Source organism: Petromyzon marinus, chromosome 29 (assembly GCF_048934315.1).
Source record: "Petromyzon marinus isolate PM22_M1 ecotype Great Lakes invasive population chromosome 29, UKy_Petmar_22M1.pri1.0, whole genome shotgun sequence".
Classification (NCBI taxonomy): Eukaryota; Metazoa; Chordata; class Hyperoartia; order Petromyzontiformes; family Petromyzontidae; genus Petromyzon; species Petromyzon marinus.
Window position 1 is genome coordinate 10,551,579 of NC_133695.1, and position 18,651 is coordinate 10,570,229.

General features: G+C 44.9%; 1 protein-coding gene across 1 annotated transcript in view; it reads left to right on the plus strand.

The window, feature by feature from the left end:
• LOC116947175 (uncharacterized) overlaps positions 1-17,580 on the plus strand; it is a 65,033-nt gene extending 47,453 nt beyond the window's left edge. Inside the window, exon 4 of the mRNA XM_032962629.2 lies at positions 6,591-17,580. Within this exon, the coding sequence (XP_032818520.2) occupies positions 6,591-7,058 (468 nt within the window). The 3' untranslated portion in view covers positions 7,059-17,580. The remainder of the gene's footprint in view (positions 1-6,590) is intronic.
• The last annotated feature ends 1,071 nt before the right edge of the window (positions 17,581-18,651 follow it).

The window sequence follows — 18,651 nt, forward strand, 5'->3', positions numbered from 1 at the left end:
AACATCAGCGATAGAGAAGTAAAGTGAGTCAGATATGGTGTGGCCAGTAGCCAATCGTGTACCTTAATAGGTGCTCGCTAACAGCACTTGCTCCAATGATATTTAGGCTACACGGGGGGTCGTTGTGTGTGTAAGAGATATACATTGTATACTCTCAGTGTGTATCTCGTGGGTTTGATTCCCAGGTCACTGACATTAATCACAGGGTAGCTCATTAACACCGCCCCTTATTCGAATGCATTTCAGCCAAGTCTGAAGGCTCATTTGTCAAGAAGGGTGCTGGCACAGGGATATTTGGCCAATTTTAATTTGCTGATGAATTTTATTGCTTGATTAATTTCAATTGATTATTTTTTTTATTTTGAAATTAAAACATTCCTTCAAATAAAAGTAGTACAATTACTCTATTCGCATAAATAAAAAAGGTGACCGCATCCTCGGAAGGCAAGTGCGATTTAATTATCGTGGTCTTAAGGCGGACACTTTTTTTAAGGTGGCACAATGTTTCATGTTCATGACATAATTTTTTTTTAACTTGCAAACATTTTACATTTGAGTAAACGGCAATTATTTGAGCAAACGGAACGCTAGGTCGCTTCCGAAAAAAGAGCTATGTAGACTGAGTGGGCCTTACCTGCTAAAATAAAACAATATATAGTTTAACTGGTTATTCCACAGTTAGTCGATCGGCAGGGGCGCGTACGATGGAGTGAAGCTTTGGTGCCCACGCCTCGTCCCAGAGGTCTGGCGAGCCTGGAGGAGAAGGCCAAACATCACTCACCAAGCAGCAGGGGCGTCCTGCCAGTAGTTAGTTGGTGGAGGGCAAGCAACTTTTTGGGGCTTCAGTTTTTACCACTGCTGGAATAGTCATTGCTCGCAAGGACCAGTGGTCGCTTCTGATAAAGAGCTATATAGCTCAGTGGGCGTTTCCTGGCAAAATAAAACAATACATATAGTTTTGTTTAAGTTTATCTGAACTCATCCTGTGCCCTCCTTTGCGTTGATGAAGCTGAGTGGTGCAATGTGAGTGTGTGTGTCTGTATGCATTGTATAAACATGCCCACTAGGAGACAAAGGCGGCCGGGCGTGGTGCTGGCCAGCCACCCCTTCTTGTGCCGTATCGACCTTCAGAGCTGCTCGCTAACAGCACTTTCCCAATGCAGTGCCTCATCAAAGGGCTATATATGCTTGGAGTAGGCGGGGCTAGAGATATAATTTGCAAGTAAATGCAAGATCGCAGAGCTATAACCTTTGGTTGCAGTGGCTCTGCATTTGGCTCAAGCAGCTCTCCCGCTATATTTCTCTCAATGGTCCACCAGCTGCATTTGTTCCCCTGAGGACGATCGCTTGTGTTGCGATCGAAACGTCGTGGGTTTTTGTTTTGTTATGAATTTTTCTTTAATTATTTTCTACCTACGTGACTTTACCGAAAGAACCAAAGAATATGAATTCCTGCAGGCACGAGGGCTTTAAGTCAAGCTTTAACGAGTAAGTTCAACATACATACATACTGTACTACTACCTCTTCCAGAGCGTGGAAGAGTAGACCAAATATTCTCTAGAGGAACTCTCTAGAGCTCCCTCGAGGCGAGGCCCTTCTGCTAGCAGTGGCATGAACAAGGCATTGCAGGGCTGCTCCTTTGCTTTTTAAAACCACGCTCCCAATGAGGATGAGTTTAGCATTTAAATTCAATATATTTAGGTTATTTGACTTCCCAAAAATATGTTTTCACAAGGTCACGATAGCGCACAAGTCATATCACTGCCTCTTTAAGTGCTGATCTTAGCCATAAATGTGAAGGACTACATCACAGAATGTAATCAGAATATTTATTGATACTGGCGGAATCCGATGAGCTATAAAGCTCTTTTGCACAGATGTCCAGTGGGGTCGGTTCAGAACGTTACAACAACAAACAATACAAAAACACGATCGGAGTGGAAAGTATGGGAAAGGTAAACAAACCACTTGAAAAATATACGCAAAACAAACGAAACCAGTTTTTTTTTTATTTTTTACCTCACCAGGTAAGGCCCACTGAGATATTAGCTTCTTTTTCACAAGCGACCTGGCCACGAATGACAGCTCAACGAAGTGGCTTATCGTGCTCATTCCCAAGTGCTTTGATGCGACGTGTGTGCACGACGTACGTGGTTTCACGGACATTGCGAACATTATGAAATTGCTGAGTCATATTTATTTAACGAAGATTAAAAACGAAAACCCTTTCGCGTCCGAAATACGTGCGGAATAAGTGCCCCGTACTCAAACTTGATTTGGAACTTTCTTGACTGCAGGAATTACTCTTTGGTTGTAATAGGGTTTTTCCCTTTTTTTCTGGCAACAAAACTGAAACCTTTTTTTTACAAGGATTCATGTCTGCATTAACCACAATACCTGCAGTCAAAATGCAAACAAAAAACACACTATGATAATATATGCATTGTCCTTGAAACTGATTGGTTCACTCCAAGGGACTCCTTTTGGCGTCATTTGGTCGAGCACCAATTGGTACGAGGCTCAAAAGAAAGCCGTCCCTTGGTGTGGACCAATCAATTTCAAGGACAATGCATATATTATCATAGTGTGTTTTTTGTTTGCATTTTGACTGCAGGTATTGTGGTTAATGCAGACATATATCCTAGTAAAAAAAAGGTTTCAGTTTTGTTGCCAGAAAAAAAGGGGAAAACCCCTATTATTACATTTTGTTACTGGAAAAGGAGATATAATGATACTCTTTGGTTCTTTCGGTAAAGTCACGTAGAAAGAAAATAAAAATTAGATAATAGCAAACGACGTTTAGATTGCAACACAAGCGATCATCATCAGGTACAAATGAAATAGAAAACAAACCTAGTGAATTTTGATTTAAAGCTTTCGTGACTGCAGTAATTCATATTCTTAGTTCTTTCGGTAAAGTCACGTTGAAGGGAAACAACAAAATAATAAAATATATATAACAATAAAAATTCTCACGACGTTTCGACCATAACAAAAACACCTGAAGACGACCGTTTGTGTTATGGTCGAAACGTCGTGAGAATTTTTATTGTTTTATATATATTTTATTATTTTGTTGTTTCCCTTCAACGTGACTTTACCGAAAGAACTAAGAATATAAACCTAGTGAACTTAGAAATATAATGCAATACAACACAGAGAGTCGTCTAACATAACAGTCAACACCCTACCTGGTTGTATTGCATTATACCCCCTACTCGTTGGCTCTACCTCTATGAAGAGTGTCGTCTATGTTTTGTCTCGGTTAAACAAAATGCTCAATTTAAAAAAAAAAGCGCTCTCATTGAAAACATCCAAAACACTGAAAATTAATTTTGGCAAATGTCTCAATGTAAGCCGCCTCCTCAAACACTCCTTGGGCCCCGGTGAGGGTTTCCTCGACGGTTCATATGGCGCCGAATTTATTTTACACCAATAAACATTTGGTTAACAAGGTTTTAAAACAGACGCACTCATTCCATTTGCAACTCTGCCTCTTTGCAGCAAAGGCTTGGATTGGTTTTGTACTCACGGCACGCAATGGCCCGTAGCTGAATCGGAAAATTATTTGGTGATGCTGCTGCGTTGGCGGAGGCGTGCAAGCATAATTAACAAAACAAAAACCCTCAAAACGTTTATAAATAACGATGTGGCTTTAAACGAAAAAAATACATATCAGGCGACGTTTCGGGCAATGGTACTTGTTCATAGCACATACCACTGTTCATGGGTGTTTAATACCAAGACCAATGAAACGCATTTCCCTTATCAGTTCTCTCTAAACGAACAGAGATGATCACCGCATTGCACGCTTTCAGATGCGCTTCTGCGGGCCGTCTGGAACGCTCTTCTGCCCGATATTAGGAATCCACTGGAGCTACGCACTTATTTCTTGAGAACTGCTTTGTGTTTTCAGTTTATTGTCCTTCCCCCAGCACATCCGATTAGCACGGTTGACTACGTACAGTGCGAAAGAGGTTCAAAGCACATACATATATACACAACCGAGAAGCTGGCTGAGGTGTAACTGTAAAACGTCATGGCATTCTTCACATCATATAATTTGCGATGAAGGAGTTTTGCCCGAAACGTCGCCTATCATTCATAGTTTAAGGCAGTGTTATTTTGCAAATGCATCTTTTTTTTACAGCTGATTGATGAACGTGATTTCGTAAAATGGTGCAAAGTGCATACCCGAAGAACGAAGCTACCTCGTGCAGGTTTGGAAACCCATAAGTGAGAGGATGGTACACCGACGTCTGGATGTCACCTTCCCGGGAATGCGAAACCGAGCCGATATCTCCTTTGCTCGTGTAGAGAACGGAAGAGGGAACCGACGGACAACACCACCAATAGCAGTCCCCCATGAAGCGGCATGCAGCCCGATCAGAGACTGTGTTGACCAGCGTGGAAGGCTCCTGTTTCCGCCCCCCCCCCGCCGCCAAAGCCCCACAGCATTCCGTTGGCAGGCCCAACATACAGATCTATTGTGCACACCGCTCGTCCACGCGAGAGCCCAAGCGGGATGGCAGCAATGCCCCCTTGTTCGCCTGCGGTTTTAGCCCCTTCATAATTCACCGCCGCACTCTACGGCTAATTGAAGCCTATAGCTCAGAGCTCAATGAAACCCACAGTTTAAAGCCTCGAAAGTGATTTAAGTGCGTTTAAGAGCCGTAGCACACTCGTGTGTGTGTGTGTGTATTGAGTGCTGTGACGTACACTATAAAGCGTAATTTAACCGAACGGTACTTATTTCGGTTTGACATGTGCCAATAGAATTTCGCGACCAATACAGGGTGCTTCAAAAAAACGTTAACACTTCGGAGAATTTGCAACAACACCACGAGAAATTTGCCTCCGGGCTCTGGAGGCCACCTGGAGAAGATTCCGGGCACGTGTTGACAACGATGGCGAACAAGTGGAGACTCTTGGACTTTTTGAAGCTGTTAACATTACATTTGTTATCATGTTACAGTGCATTGTCCATTCTTTTTCCATTAAAAACGATAGTCCCATATAAGGGTTTGGCGGGGCGGCGGGGGGGAGATTAAATCGCGTAGATATAAATGTGTTGTGAAACCGGTCCCCACCCGACACGGCCAATTAGTAAGGTTTGTCACGTGAACACAACGTGGACAATTAGTTAGCGGTTCAGCACACCGGTCAGTGTGTCGGGGAGGAACATTCACAATTCGAGTACAGTTATGTTTCGCCGACAATTACACAACTAAATTGTACTTCTTTTAAAACCGTGTCTCAGTATAAGTACCGTTTTCTTCGTATTCTAAAAAAAAGAACCACTCTGTAAAGTAATACTCACCCCATACCTGTGCCCGGTTGCCAATAATGTTAATGTCATGCAAATCTGATGACACACGCACACACACACACGGCTACCGGATTATCAGATGCACTTCTCCCAACTCTTTGCAACAACAACAATAACAACATGTGAAAAGTAAAAAAAAGTCCGTCTGATATTGCGGAGATTAACGGTGGATCTATTTTAGGAGGCACCATGCGTAACGACACAGTTGACGTCGAATAAGAGAAGGTAAATAATAATTCATTGATGTGGCCACGTTCTGAAACGCAATCCCAGTGTTGGCCTGCCAGAGCAAGGCACTGCTCGGCATTTATTTATGCCATGCAGGTGTACACTTACACGCACCGCACATGCGTGTACAACAGAATAAAGCATTTTTATATATAACAAGCGGTTGTTTCCCAATATGCGGAATGTAATGCTGGACAAGAGGTTTATGAATCAAGTTTACGTGAATTTATACCCCTTTGAAATAGTGCAATTAATAATCATTACAAAATGTGCTTACTCTGGGGATGAATATGCAGTAGGGCGTTATGTTTATGTGGCGCGTTTCTTTTTTTCCGGGGGGTCCTAATGGCGCTCGATGTCTGGGAAGGGATGTAAAAGTCTACTCCTCAAGTGAACGTAATGTGCACCGTAAATCCGTGGCACTTTTTTTGCAGGCAGGTGCCAGGAATTCCGAGCTGTTGAATTGACGGCAGCCACTTTCGGAGGCTCTACACGGAATCATGAAAATAAAATAAAACTTGCACTAAAATGAAAAACGCAGTCAGGGGATACATTATTGAGTGGTGTGAGAGACCTGTGAGAACACAATAAAAATCGTACTATGTTAGGGCATAATTAAGGTAATATTGTACGAACTTTAATAGCAGAATATCAATGAGTAATTGCATGAATGAATGAACAATAAAAGTTGCCACTTCTCTCAAATGTATTCAACGTATTTACGATTGCCTGAGCAGGAATGGTCTATCTTTAGTTCGGAAAAAAATACTCTGCAATACAATTATTGAATATATAACACCATTTATATGTTAAGCAGCCAATATAACAATTCCCAATAAGATCGTTGGGTCGGGACTCTTAATAACACTGCAACATTTTTGTCTCGTTACCGTCCACCATCCGTCATACCCAAACCACTTTTAAATCGTCGCGCGTGCAAGCGCTGAATGTGCAAATCGTCGTTGCTTCAGCTGGGCGGTCAGGTAAAGCAACGCGGCCAACCTCGACGCCGCTACATTTCTCTCCGCGCAGGTCAAGGTGTGGTTCCAGAACCGGCGCATGAAGTGGCGGCACTCCAAGGAGGCCGAGGCGCAGAAGGACAAGGAGAAGGAGAAGGAAGGCCCCGCCGAGAGTACGCAGGTGGCCGCCTCCGCCGAGGCGCCGTCCGCCGGGGCCACGGCCCACGGGGTCGGACGCGGCGATCGCGAAGACGGCGGCGATGACGGCAACAACAAGGACGGCGACAGCGACCTGAAAGAAGACACGGCCGACAGCGACAATGACTGCGATGGCCGAGATGACGGTGACAGCGAGGGCCTGAACTCGGATGACCACGAGCACGAGAGCAGTAGTAGCAGCAGCGGCGGCGGCGGCGGCGGCGGCGGCGAAGGCGGCGAAGGCGGCGGCGGCGAGACTCCGCAGGGCGCGGGTCACGAGCGCCCCGAGCCGCTCCTCGCGTGTCCAGCGAGAGCGGACGAGAGGGGCCACGCCAGAGTTTGAGGTCGCGACACGAATACGACGGCGTAGTCCGGGAGGCGGTGGGGGGGCGGTCGGGGTGGGGGGGGGGGGGTTCGTACACCGAGCTGAAGAAAGGGAAGTGCCGTATGGACTGCGGAGAGCAGGGCGATGTTGTGATATCGAGGAATGGCCTCTCGGTTTGGTGACACGACCACGGAGGTGTTTTGTTTTTTTCTCACCCCTCCCACCCCCCCCCCCCCCCCGCTGTTTTTACGTCTGCCTTACGAGAACCCAAAGACGGGAGTCCTCGACAGTTGCTTGCTATGTGTCTGTAATCACAAATATATATGTGCAAATGTAGCCCTCAGAACAGGGTCAAGTCGATTTAAGTGTAAAGCGAAATTAACACTTTTTTGTGTGTGTCTATTCGTTCGCGATCAAGGCGAGTGTGGCCACTTGTTTCACAATTACATTTAGCCGCCTGCTTTAATCTCGAGTGCAATTCAAAGGCGGGATCTGAGGAGTACTCAAAGCTCCTGTGTCTCTAACACTGACGTAGCGTGATGTCCCTCAGCAGGCCAGCCACTTTTAAACTAGCTTGTGAGCATTATCACCACCATCACCATCATCACTATCGCCATCATTGACAAGCCAACTGTGATGTCGAGGAGGTTTTTGCACGATCAAATCGACCGCCGTAACGTACAAGAGGCCTGTCTATTCTCACATTCGCATTAAGAATCAGAATTTGTTTTTCGACTGGAGGAATCTGATGAGCTATAAAGCTATTTTTCATAGATGTCTAGTCGGGGCGGGAAAGAACGTGGCAACAACAATGCAAAAACATTATTAAAAAGGTACACAAATCACCCAAGCACATACAAATACAACCAAGCCATCCCCATCCTACCAGGAAAAGCCCACTGAGGTGTCATTTTTTTCAGAAGCGACCTGGCCATCACACAAATTAAACGTTTCTCGTGGTAATGTAAAAACAAAAATTTCTCATCACATCGGCGTGTAAAAAAAAAGAGAAACTGACCTTTATAGCTGCCACTCAACAAAAATACACGTTCGCATTATTCTCAGGGTCGCAACCTCCCGTGGCGTATCTCCAATGGCCCGTTAAACGGAAGCCGCCGTGAGTGTGAGGACGACGATGCCTCAATATTTTACCGGCCGGCTAAACGGAAGTTTGGAATGGATGCACCTGCGAGTGGAGTCACGCAGTAGAAGCGTCGACTCGTAAGAGAAGGAGAAGAGAGAAGGGGGGTGGGGGAGCAGCGAGCAACGTGTAAGTGTGAACCGAGGAGGATTTACATTCTCCACTGTTGAGTTTTACAACCAAAAACTGACAAACCGAGAAGAGGGAGTGATCCCAGCGAACTGACACGTCACTTTTTCCATACGCATATTAAGTGGTCACTAAAGACAAATTGAAAAATCCCCCGCATCATAACCTTCACGGACTGCTTGGGCAAGCGCTGTTAGCCAGCGCCTATGAAGGCCAGAACGGTAAACGAGGGGGTGGGTGGCTAGCACCACGCCCGACCGCCTTTGTCTCTCCCTAGTGGCGATGTTTACACACCGCACTAAATACTCATTTGAGGCTGAGTCGACCCAGGGGAGGCCCGGGATCGGTTACGATAATAATCGCTGGTGTTGGCCGTGACCGGGAATCAAACTTGGGGAACCGGGTACGTAGCGCAGCGCGCTAACCGCTGCGCCACCGCTCCCCACCCTACCCTACTAACCTTTAATTGGCTTTTGATGATCGTAAACAAGCATACAGTGAGGGAAAAAAAGTATTTGATCCCCTGCTGATTTTGTACGTTTGCCCACTGACAAATAAATGATCAGTCTATAATTTTAATGGTAGGTTTATTTGAACAGTGAGAGACAGAATAACAACAACAAAATCCAGAAAAACGCATGTCAAAAATGTTATAAATTGATTTGCATTTTAATGAGGGAAATACGTATTTGACCCTTCTGCAAAACATGACTTAGTACTTGGTGGCAAAACCCTTGTTGGCAATCACAGAGGTCAGACGTTTCTTGTAGTTGGCCACCAGGTTTGCACGCATCTCAGGAGGGATTTTGTCCCACTCCTCTTTGCAGATCTTCTCCAAGTAATTAAGGTTTCGAGGCTGACGTTTGGCAACTCGAACCTTCAGCTCCTTCCACAGATTTTCTATGAGATTAAGGTCTGGAGACTGGCTAGGCCATTCCAGGACCTTAATGTGCTTCTTCTTGAGCCACTCCTTTGTTACCTTGGCCGTGTGTTTTGGGGCATTGTCATGCTGTAATACCCATCCACGACCCATTTTCAATGCCCTGGCTGAGGGAAGGAGGTTCTCACCCAAGATTTGACGGTACATGGCCCCGTCCATCGTCCCTTTCATGCAGTGAAGTTGTCCTGTCCCCTTAGCAGAAAAAAACTCCAAAGCATAATGTTTCCACCTCCATGTTTGCCTGTGGGATGGTGTTCTTGGGGTCATAGGCAGCATTCCTCCTCCTCCAAACACGGCGAGTTGAGTTGATGTCAAAGAGTTCCATTTTGGTCTCATCTGACCACAACACTTTCACCCAGTTGTCCTCTGAACCATTCAGATGTTCATTGGCAAACTTCAAACGGGCATTTATATGTGCTTTCTTGAGCAGGGGGACCTTGCGGGCACTGCAGGATTGCAGTCCTTCACGGCTTAGTGTGTTATCAATTGTTTTATTGGTGACTATGGTCCCAGCTGCCTTGAGATCATTGACAAGATCCTCCCGTGTAGTTCTGGGCTGATTCCTCACCGTTCTCATGATCATTGCAACTCCACGAGGTGAGATCTTGCATGGAGCCCCAGGCCGAAGGAGATTGACAGTTCTTTTGTGTTTCTTCCATTTGCGAATAATCGCACCAACTGTTATCACCTTCTCACCAAGCTGATTGTCAGTGGTCTTGTAGCCCATTCCAGCCTTGTGTAGGTCTACAACCTTGTCCCTGACATCTTTGGTCTTGGTCATGGTGGAGAGTTTGGAATCTGATTGATTGATTGCTTCTGTGGACAGGTGCCTTTCATACAGGTAACAAGCTGAGATTAGGAGCACTCCCTTTAAGAGTGTGCTCCTAATCTCAGCTCGTTACCTGTATAAAAGACACCTGGGAGCCAGAAATCTTTCTGATTGATAGGCGGTCAGATACTTATTTCCCTCATTAAAATGCAAATCAATATATAACATTTTTGACATGCGTTTTTCTGGATTTTTGTTGTTGTTATTCTGTCTCTCACTGCTCAAATAAACCGACCATTAAAATTATAGACTGATCATTTCTTTGTCAGTGGGCAAACGTACAAAATCAAGCAGGGGATCAAATACTTATTTTTCCTCACTGTACGTTAGCGATATACATTCTTCCTATTCTAGTCATCGTCCTTTATTTAACCAAGTGAGAACCCGTTCACATTCACTACACGTGTGCAAGCGAGCCCCGGGTAACTGCAGTTATGTGTGGCAATCATCGCGACCTTCCTTTCGTTTCGTTTTTTTTCTTGCGGTTGCGCGAAATTTCGCTTAAAATACCGAGACACAGCAAGGGGTGGCTGTTTATTCGCGAACGATGTTGTCAACCGACGGCCTTTCATTTCATTCGCTGAATTTCCCACGGACATCGCCGCGGTTCCCTTTAGTATGGCGCCTTGAGACGTTGTGAAAGGTGATTAAATAAGTTAAAATTGTTGTTGTTGTTGTCGTTGAAAACTACGCGTCGACGGTCGCCCCCGTCGGCCTGATTATTCCGTCACGACGTTCCTTGGGACGCGTGCGCTCCTCCCGAGAGATCCAAGCTGCATCCCGTGCATTGGGGCAGTTTTAACGGGGCGCGTTCCGACGACGTCCCCGTACAAGCCGTTACGCAACAAACAGAGGGACACGTGCTCGGTGTGTTGTAAAGACGTCAATGGGTAGCCTTAGACGCGATGAATTGTCGAGTGTATTTAAAGTCGTCAACATTCGCCCCCGTGAATGGCGCACGCAGACAAACATAAAGAGAGCTATTTATGAGAGGAAACGCTCGCGCCGCATGTGTTAAGAAGTTAATTCCTGCGTTTAGTGTTTTCACAGCCCCGTGCATGTGCAGATGTTGTGTGCGAGTGCATTTTTTTAATTATTATTTTGAGATTTTTTTTTTTTCCTCCCCATTTTACAAAATGCACTAGTGTGTCACAATCATGTCAGTGTATTCGTATGTTCGTGCCTTAAGTCAATCTACAGCAAGCAACAACACTTTGAATATCTCTCTTGTTCCGTTATAGCTGGTGGACGAAATGCCAGGAGCGGAACTGTCAAAAAAATGTACGCGTGGAACAGCCCTCGTTTTCAACACGGGCTGCAACATTGGGGGGGGAAATGCGTTTGTGGCAGCAACGTCGCTCACGGCTTTGGAACATGCAGGCACTGCTGCCCCTACGTTAGGTACATCGCTGCGATTGGTTGACATGAGGTCATGTGGGTTTGACAGCGCTGTCAAGGGCAGCACTGATGCCATGACAAAAAAAAAACAACCGAATATTGCGACTATCTTACTCGTGGAAATTGTATGCTGGGACGTAAATTTGTTTAATTTGATTGTATTGAGTTGGAAAACGCATCCTGAAATATTTTACATCTCGCGCCTTGTTTTTTTTGTTTAAACTTGCGTAATGCCTCAACTGCTGTATTTTCTTGTCAAATCGAAACAAACTTTACTCATATAGCACAATTCGTGCATAAAATGCAATGCAAAGTGTTCTTGATTTGAAGCTTTCGTGACTGCAAGGATCCATACTCTTTGGTTCTATTCGGTAAAGTCACGTAGGTAAAAATAAAATAACAAAAAATCACGACGTTTCGGCCACAACAAAAGTGGACTTCATCAGGTGAAGGGACTGGACTGTCCAGGTGAAGGGACTGTCCCTTCACCTGATGAAGGCCACTTGTGTTGTGGCCGAAACGTCGTGATTTTTTGTTATTTTATTTTTACCTACGTGACTTTACCGAATAGAACCAAAGAATATCAATACAAAGTGCTTTACAAGGCAAATTAAAAGCGTCTGACACAATTGAAACAACAATAAGATTGATACGTAAAAAATACGTAACATTGTGATGAACTAAAAGTATAATGAAAAGCTTAATAAGCACACAGTCGTGGCATCCTAAATAAAAGCCAATTTTAAAAAAAGGTATGTTATAAGATGTCGTTTAAAAATTCACTGATTCTTGTCAGAACTTGGGACTTTGATAAGGCCTCAATTTCTGTTTTGGAAAGGGGAATCCAAGCCAAATAATTAATACTTCTTTTTCACTGTTACAACCGAGTCGTGTGGAGCCAGCTTTGTACAGTTCAGGAGGTGCCAAGTTGTTTTTCCACTGCCGAAACTGAGCCGTGCTGCCGATATCTAGTGCAGTTCATGAGTTAAGATGCATAGAGATGATGCGGTGATGCTCTGTTCTGACGGTCTACATGCAATGAACACATCATTAACGCTGGCCCTGTTTGGCCCCGAGTCAGATTCAGACGAGGTTCTTGTGAGACCAGCGTACCACGGTTTGGTTTAGGCTCAGTACGGCAAATAGCCAGTGGAAAACCACCTGTACTGCGATGGCTTGGTAGTGTCAGTGGGGAAGGGGTATACGTACAAAAAGGGACTCTGAGTTTCTAGAAATGGTGAAAATAATTTCTTATTGACTGCAATATATTGCCATTCAGAAATGTTGAATTACTGTAAGCAATAAGGTTTATCCAGAGTTGCCTACAGCACAACAATGGCAGACGCCGAAAACATTGCATGCAACTTTCCGAACTAAACTTACGTTTCAAAATAAGATTAAAAAAAAAATGATGGGAAAACTTGGGCACTTAATAAATTAGAATTTCGTTTGCACACTTCCACCCACGAACCACAACATGGAAATGTCCTGGAATGTGTTCCAACATTACCACCACCTGTGTTTCCATAATGGCATGCCGACACTCGCGTGTAACGACGGTGGTAGGCGGTGCCTGACGCATATAGCGCGTGGTTAACGGAGCTACTCGCAACCTCTCTGCATAGCGGTGTGAATCAAAGAGGGGGCGGAGCGGGGGGGGAAGAAAAACGAAGAATTTCACCCAAAGAGGCCTTACACTCCGTGCGTCTGCCAGGTCATTTTAAAATCCTCAAACCACTCGGACGCAGTGGGTCTGCGTTTGCAGCGAGCGATATTTTCATTTTCCGTCGAAAGAAAGCGAGACTGCGTGTGCGGAAGCGGCTGATGTAAGGGAGACGGTGAAGACTCGCTGGGAGTGTCTGTTACTGGCCAAATCCAAAATCTGAAAACGGCCTGCAAATAAAAACAAAACAAAAACACAACCGAAGTGATCTCATGCGTGTACGGTTTTTAACGTCTCACCTTGAAAGATGTATTGTAAATCAATGGGTTGTCATCCTATTAAATAACAGAGATAACATTGTGGCGCGCAATACTGCATATGATTACGCAATAAGAGCGCCCCAAACACAAGCCACACACGCGCAGATGCGCATGTGATCAACGCGGAGGGCTCACGTGTGTGTTATTCGCATCACATTAAAATACATTTACAAAGAACATCTTGCAAGTGAGCAATGCAGGAGCACGTGGCCCCTGGAAGGCGTCATCACAGGACTCCCTCCATTGGTTCCTTCAATAGGACTCTTATCCCCACTGCATGGCGCACATTATTACATGGCATTACTACACAGCGGTCAAGCCACAAATGTTAGTCCTCAGAGCTATAATATTCCAAGATTAAGTGACAAACCAATTGTAAAATTGCGGACGGTTCGTGTGTGTGTGTGTGTTGTTTGTGTGCTGTTGTGTGGACACTTTTTTAATTTGAGAACACAATTTAATCCTGTGCGCCTGCCCAGAATCAAACTCAGGATCCCGGTGTTGCTGGCTCACTGGTCTGCCGCAGTGAACAAAACAAAGCGATTGTTAGTGTGGCAACACTCTGTGTGGTGAGGAGTCACTAATTATTGTAACATTATTGTTTAATGAAAAGCAGCCAATGAAATTGTCAGAATTTCTACAGGAGAAAAATATCAACTTCCTCCAGAAAAACACAAACCACACTACAAATGCGGACCTTTTGCCATCCATGTTTTTGCTGCGGTAAAATTAAATCGATTTAATTATATCACATTTAGTTTTAGTCCTCTTTCAACAATTACATGCCAACCGCATTTCCAGCCATCAAGGTAAAACTATTATTTGCAATTGTTGAAAAGGTTTAAATTAGATTCAGGAATATTTTTTTAGATGTAAGTAAACCCTTTGAGCTATCTTGCCATTATGTTATTCACTTCATAATGGTCGCGAAAGCCTACGTGTTAAACTGATGTTATTCACTGTTATGTACAACGAGCTTTTTGCCCGTCCAAGGACGGGTGAATTGCAATAAATATGAAACTTACAATTGAAAATCAGACCGCGACGTGATATTCATTGCGTGTGCAATTTGTAAGGGCGCGGTGACACAGACCTATTTCATTTTAAGGTTATAATCCCTTGTTCATCATGACCTCCTTTTTACTTTGATGTCTCAACAGCGTTACGGAGATCGCGTGACGTGAGGGTTCTGCCTTTGTAGTGAGGGTTGTGAGTGACGTCAGCCGCTAATTATTATGAATGGGGGAGGGTGTCCATTTGGAGGACGTCACCTTATAATGATTTGTAATGAGGGGGCTGTTCGATGTGGAGTGACGTCACCTCATTATTATTGAGGGGGGAGGGTGCTCCATGTGGAGTGACGTCACCTGCTCATGATTATTAATGAGGGGGGGGGTCCATGTGGAGGACGTAACCTGTTTATGATATATTGAGTACATTGATGTAGTTTATATTTAGTTCTTTCACATCGGTTTATTCTATGATAGTTGGGTTGTTGCAGTTCTTTAGCATCAATATACTAAATGCCTCTGTTGATATGTAAACTCTGACTTTAACATAGTTACTTTCGTGACCAGTTACATGCTATTTTCTCACACTAACATCATGCTAATCTCCCAGTTACATGCTAATTTCTGACTTTAACATCCTGCTAATCTCTCTACTTCAATGCTAAATTCTTATGTTGATATGTAAACTCCTTTGTCAAGGCGCTCTGCTCCTCCCACCCAGCTTAAAATACGCTGCCAAGCTTAGCAGTGTTCATTGGAGCGCTGTTGTGGCCGAAACGCCGTGAGAATTTTATTTTATTATGTAAATTTTTATTATTTTATTATTTCCATTCTACGTGACTTTACCGAAAGAACCAAGAAGATGAATCCCTGCAGTCACGAAAGCTTTAAATCGAAATTTGCTCATGATTATTAATGAGGAGGGGTGAGGGGTTGTCCATTTGGAGGACGTCACCTGCTAATGAATATTAATGAGGGGGGCTGGTCGATGTGGAGTGACGTCACGAGCATTAAGGACAGACATTCCTGGGATGATTATAGTAGGTATCTGTCATACAGTAGAGGCTGGATATAAACCCACCCCTTGGGAGCAAAGCCGCCTGTGCTTATATCCGAAGCAGTGTGCCTGTATCAATCTGGACAGCGGCCCCTTACCACCCACCAGTGTGGCGTGGGGAGGTAAGGGGCAACCTCTGATATGGGAATACTACTTCGGATATAAGCACAGATGGCCTTGCTCCCAAGGGGTGGATTGGGGAAACATTGGCTAACCATCGAACAAAGATGGCCACCGCATCGCGCGCTTGCAGATGCGCTTCTGGGGCCGTCTGGAACGCTCTCTCTTCCAATATTAGGAAACCACTGGTGCTATGCACTTTTTAATCTAAATCGAAAACGAATTTCCTTCGAGCTGCGTTTTGTGTTCCGTTTGTTTTCCTTCACCCGCATCTCCGATGAGCACGATGCGAAAGAAGTTCAACATACAGACAACATACATACATACAATGTAAACATGTGTCGTTATTCCCAGAACTGTGCTTATATTAGATGTGCTCATATCCAGCCTCCACTGTATTGGTATTACACATATCTCATTCAAAAATGACTCCGAAGCACCACGCATATACCTTAAGCCGGTCTCTTTTATGGCTCTATATTATGCAACCATTCTGCACAAACTAGATTCAAAGATGCTGGCTGTCCGTCCAATATCTAGCAGGCAGAGCTGGACAAAGCCAAGCTAAGTGCAAAAGCAAACCGTAAATGATGGACTTATTGTTCATGGCCATCGGTTGGCAACGAGCATGATCCTGACTTCATTGGTCGGTGGGGACCCCAGATCCAAAGCCACGAACTCAGGCACAGCGCTGGGCCGTTGTGCCGCACGGTGCCCGACATTCCACCGCATGCGCCTGGCACCTTGTTCAGGAGCGCGGAGCCAAAAAACTTCAGGCGGCGTGCCGAACGTCGCGAGGCACAACCCAGTGGAGAAAAATTGCGCGACCGTAAGAGCCTACGCAGAAGCAGCCTCCCCGCCGCCCTCAACAGGCCCAGTCACTGGCTGAGCCAGAGGGGGGGCGGGGGGGTGCCACATGCCCCCCCAATGACCCGATCGAAATCCCTAATTTCGATCGGATCATTGGGGTTTATTAGTAATAAATCGGCATTTTGCGACCCCCACTGCCACTGTGTTGCATATTATTACATGCCAGGGACTCTATGAGATGATAGGACAATAGTCTGAGTCCATAATTGGCAATAAGTAACGGCAAAGCAGTTATAAGTGACTCACGGAATTGTGCGCAGTTGCGTATACAGAGTCCACGACTTCCCTGAAGGCATCGACACCTTCAGCGAGCGCGATGCCGATCACACAACGCGGTTCGAATTCGACCCTCGATCGATGGCTGCGTCATCGCCGCACACGCGTCCAATAAACAGCAAGGGACAAGTCCTTTACTTACTAACAACTCCTCTATCATTTTTCATTGCTGGAGGGGTTGCCCCCTCCTACCTGAAAATCCTGGCTTCGCCATTGGGCTCAGTCACCCAATTGAGGTCAGGTGCAATTCTGAACTTTGAGCTTCCACTGGTAGAGTCACCCTGCCAGCAGGGATAATAAACATGAGGCGGACAGCTTCGTGTCCACGGAAGTAACCGCGCGTCTCGCTCGAGAATGTTCACCGCAACTTTTAACGACCTTGTAATCGGGTTTTGTGTGTGTGTGTGCGCACGCAAGCGTTAAGATATATATTTATATGTGCTGACGCTGCAACACCGAACAACGAAACACGTAATGATTTATGTAAGACATTACACTATTTAAAAAATAATAAAAGTGACAGATTTCCTTCGCGTGAGCGTAGCCGTAATTACTGCACTCTGGTTGTCTCTGAGGGTCTCTTGTATAATTGCGCGCAAATCCTTTGGCCGCTAAACATTTGTAAATCATTATAAAGTGCTTGAGCGTAATCACTCGGAATTTACTCAACTGATTCGAGGGGGGGGGCTTCGCTGGCATCAGTCCCGAATTAGCAATTAGACATTCTTGCGACTCCCATTGCACAATTGTATTTATAATAACAATGATATGGCGATCGTTAACAAAAAATATTAAGAAAGAAAAAATCTTCCTCCGCTGTGGATGAAGGTCAACCCCTCTCCATGTTCAGTTAGTCATGGTGGGGGGTGGGGGGGGTTGTTTGACCACACTTTGATCGTACTTTAGCATGGTGGTCAATGCGGGGTTAGTGACCGGTTGGAGCTAGAACTACTCAAAGTTGATGGCTGACCTGATTATTTTCAGCCTTGGGCCTCGTGCTGTTTGTTTGGCACGGTGTCCGACGTTTCGCTGCCACGTGCTGTGATCCTGTGTTCAGCAACTGCATGCGGAGCTTATAGTGCACAATCGCAAATAAAACCGACGCCGTGGAGCTCACCGCTGATGTCAGCTGTGGCTAGGAAATACAACTCGAGTCACCAGGTTCGTAGTGCGGTGTGTGTGTGTGTGAACCAATGGCAGACGGCTACAACTCCGAAATGATATTCAGCCAAAACACGAACATACACAACGTGGAACGATGTGCCAGTAAAATACAAGGGATTTTGTTTCAGATACTGCTTCTTTAAATAATATGAATTGCATATGAAAGAGGAAGATAAGGATAAAAGGAGTATATAATAATAATTTAAATGTACTATTATTGAAAAGGAGTATATGTAAAACAATATCTAAACCAAAATCTCCAAACAATAGTAATAATTCTTTTTTTTAACACGAAGGTGTTCGAGACAAAATATTACGATTGATAATTGATTCGTGGGTGGGATTGCGTGAGTAAAACGTGTGTTGTACGCCCTCCTCCACCCGACAATCAATAAAGTTGCGACGTGATAAAAAAAAGAGCTGCAGCAAAACGGTGTGTTTGCTGGAGGGAAATCCACAAGCCTTTCACAATCGTCTAGGCGACGTTTCGCTGGTGGTTATCACCAGCACCGTCATCAGGCAGCTGTCTCTCTAAATAAAAGTTACCGCTTGCACGTTCCGAGATTCAGTGGTGAACGGGACCCGCCCTGCAACTTGCAGACGTCTCGGAACGGGAAAGGGATATTAAGGGTTGTCACGTGAACAAAGCGCGCAAATAATCTGTTCCTTCGGCACATCGGTGTGATGTCGAGTG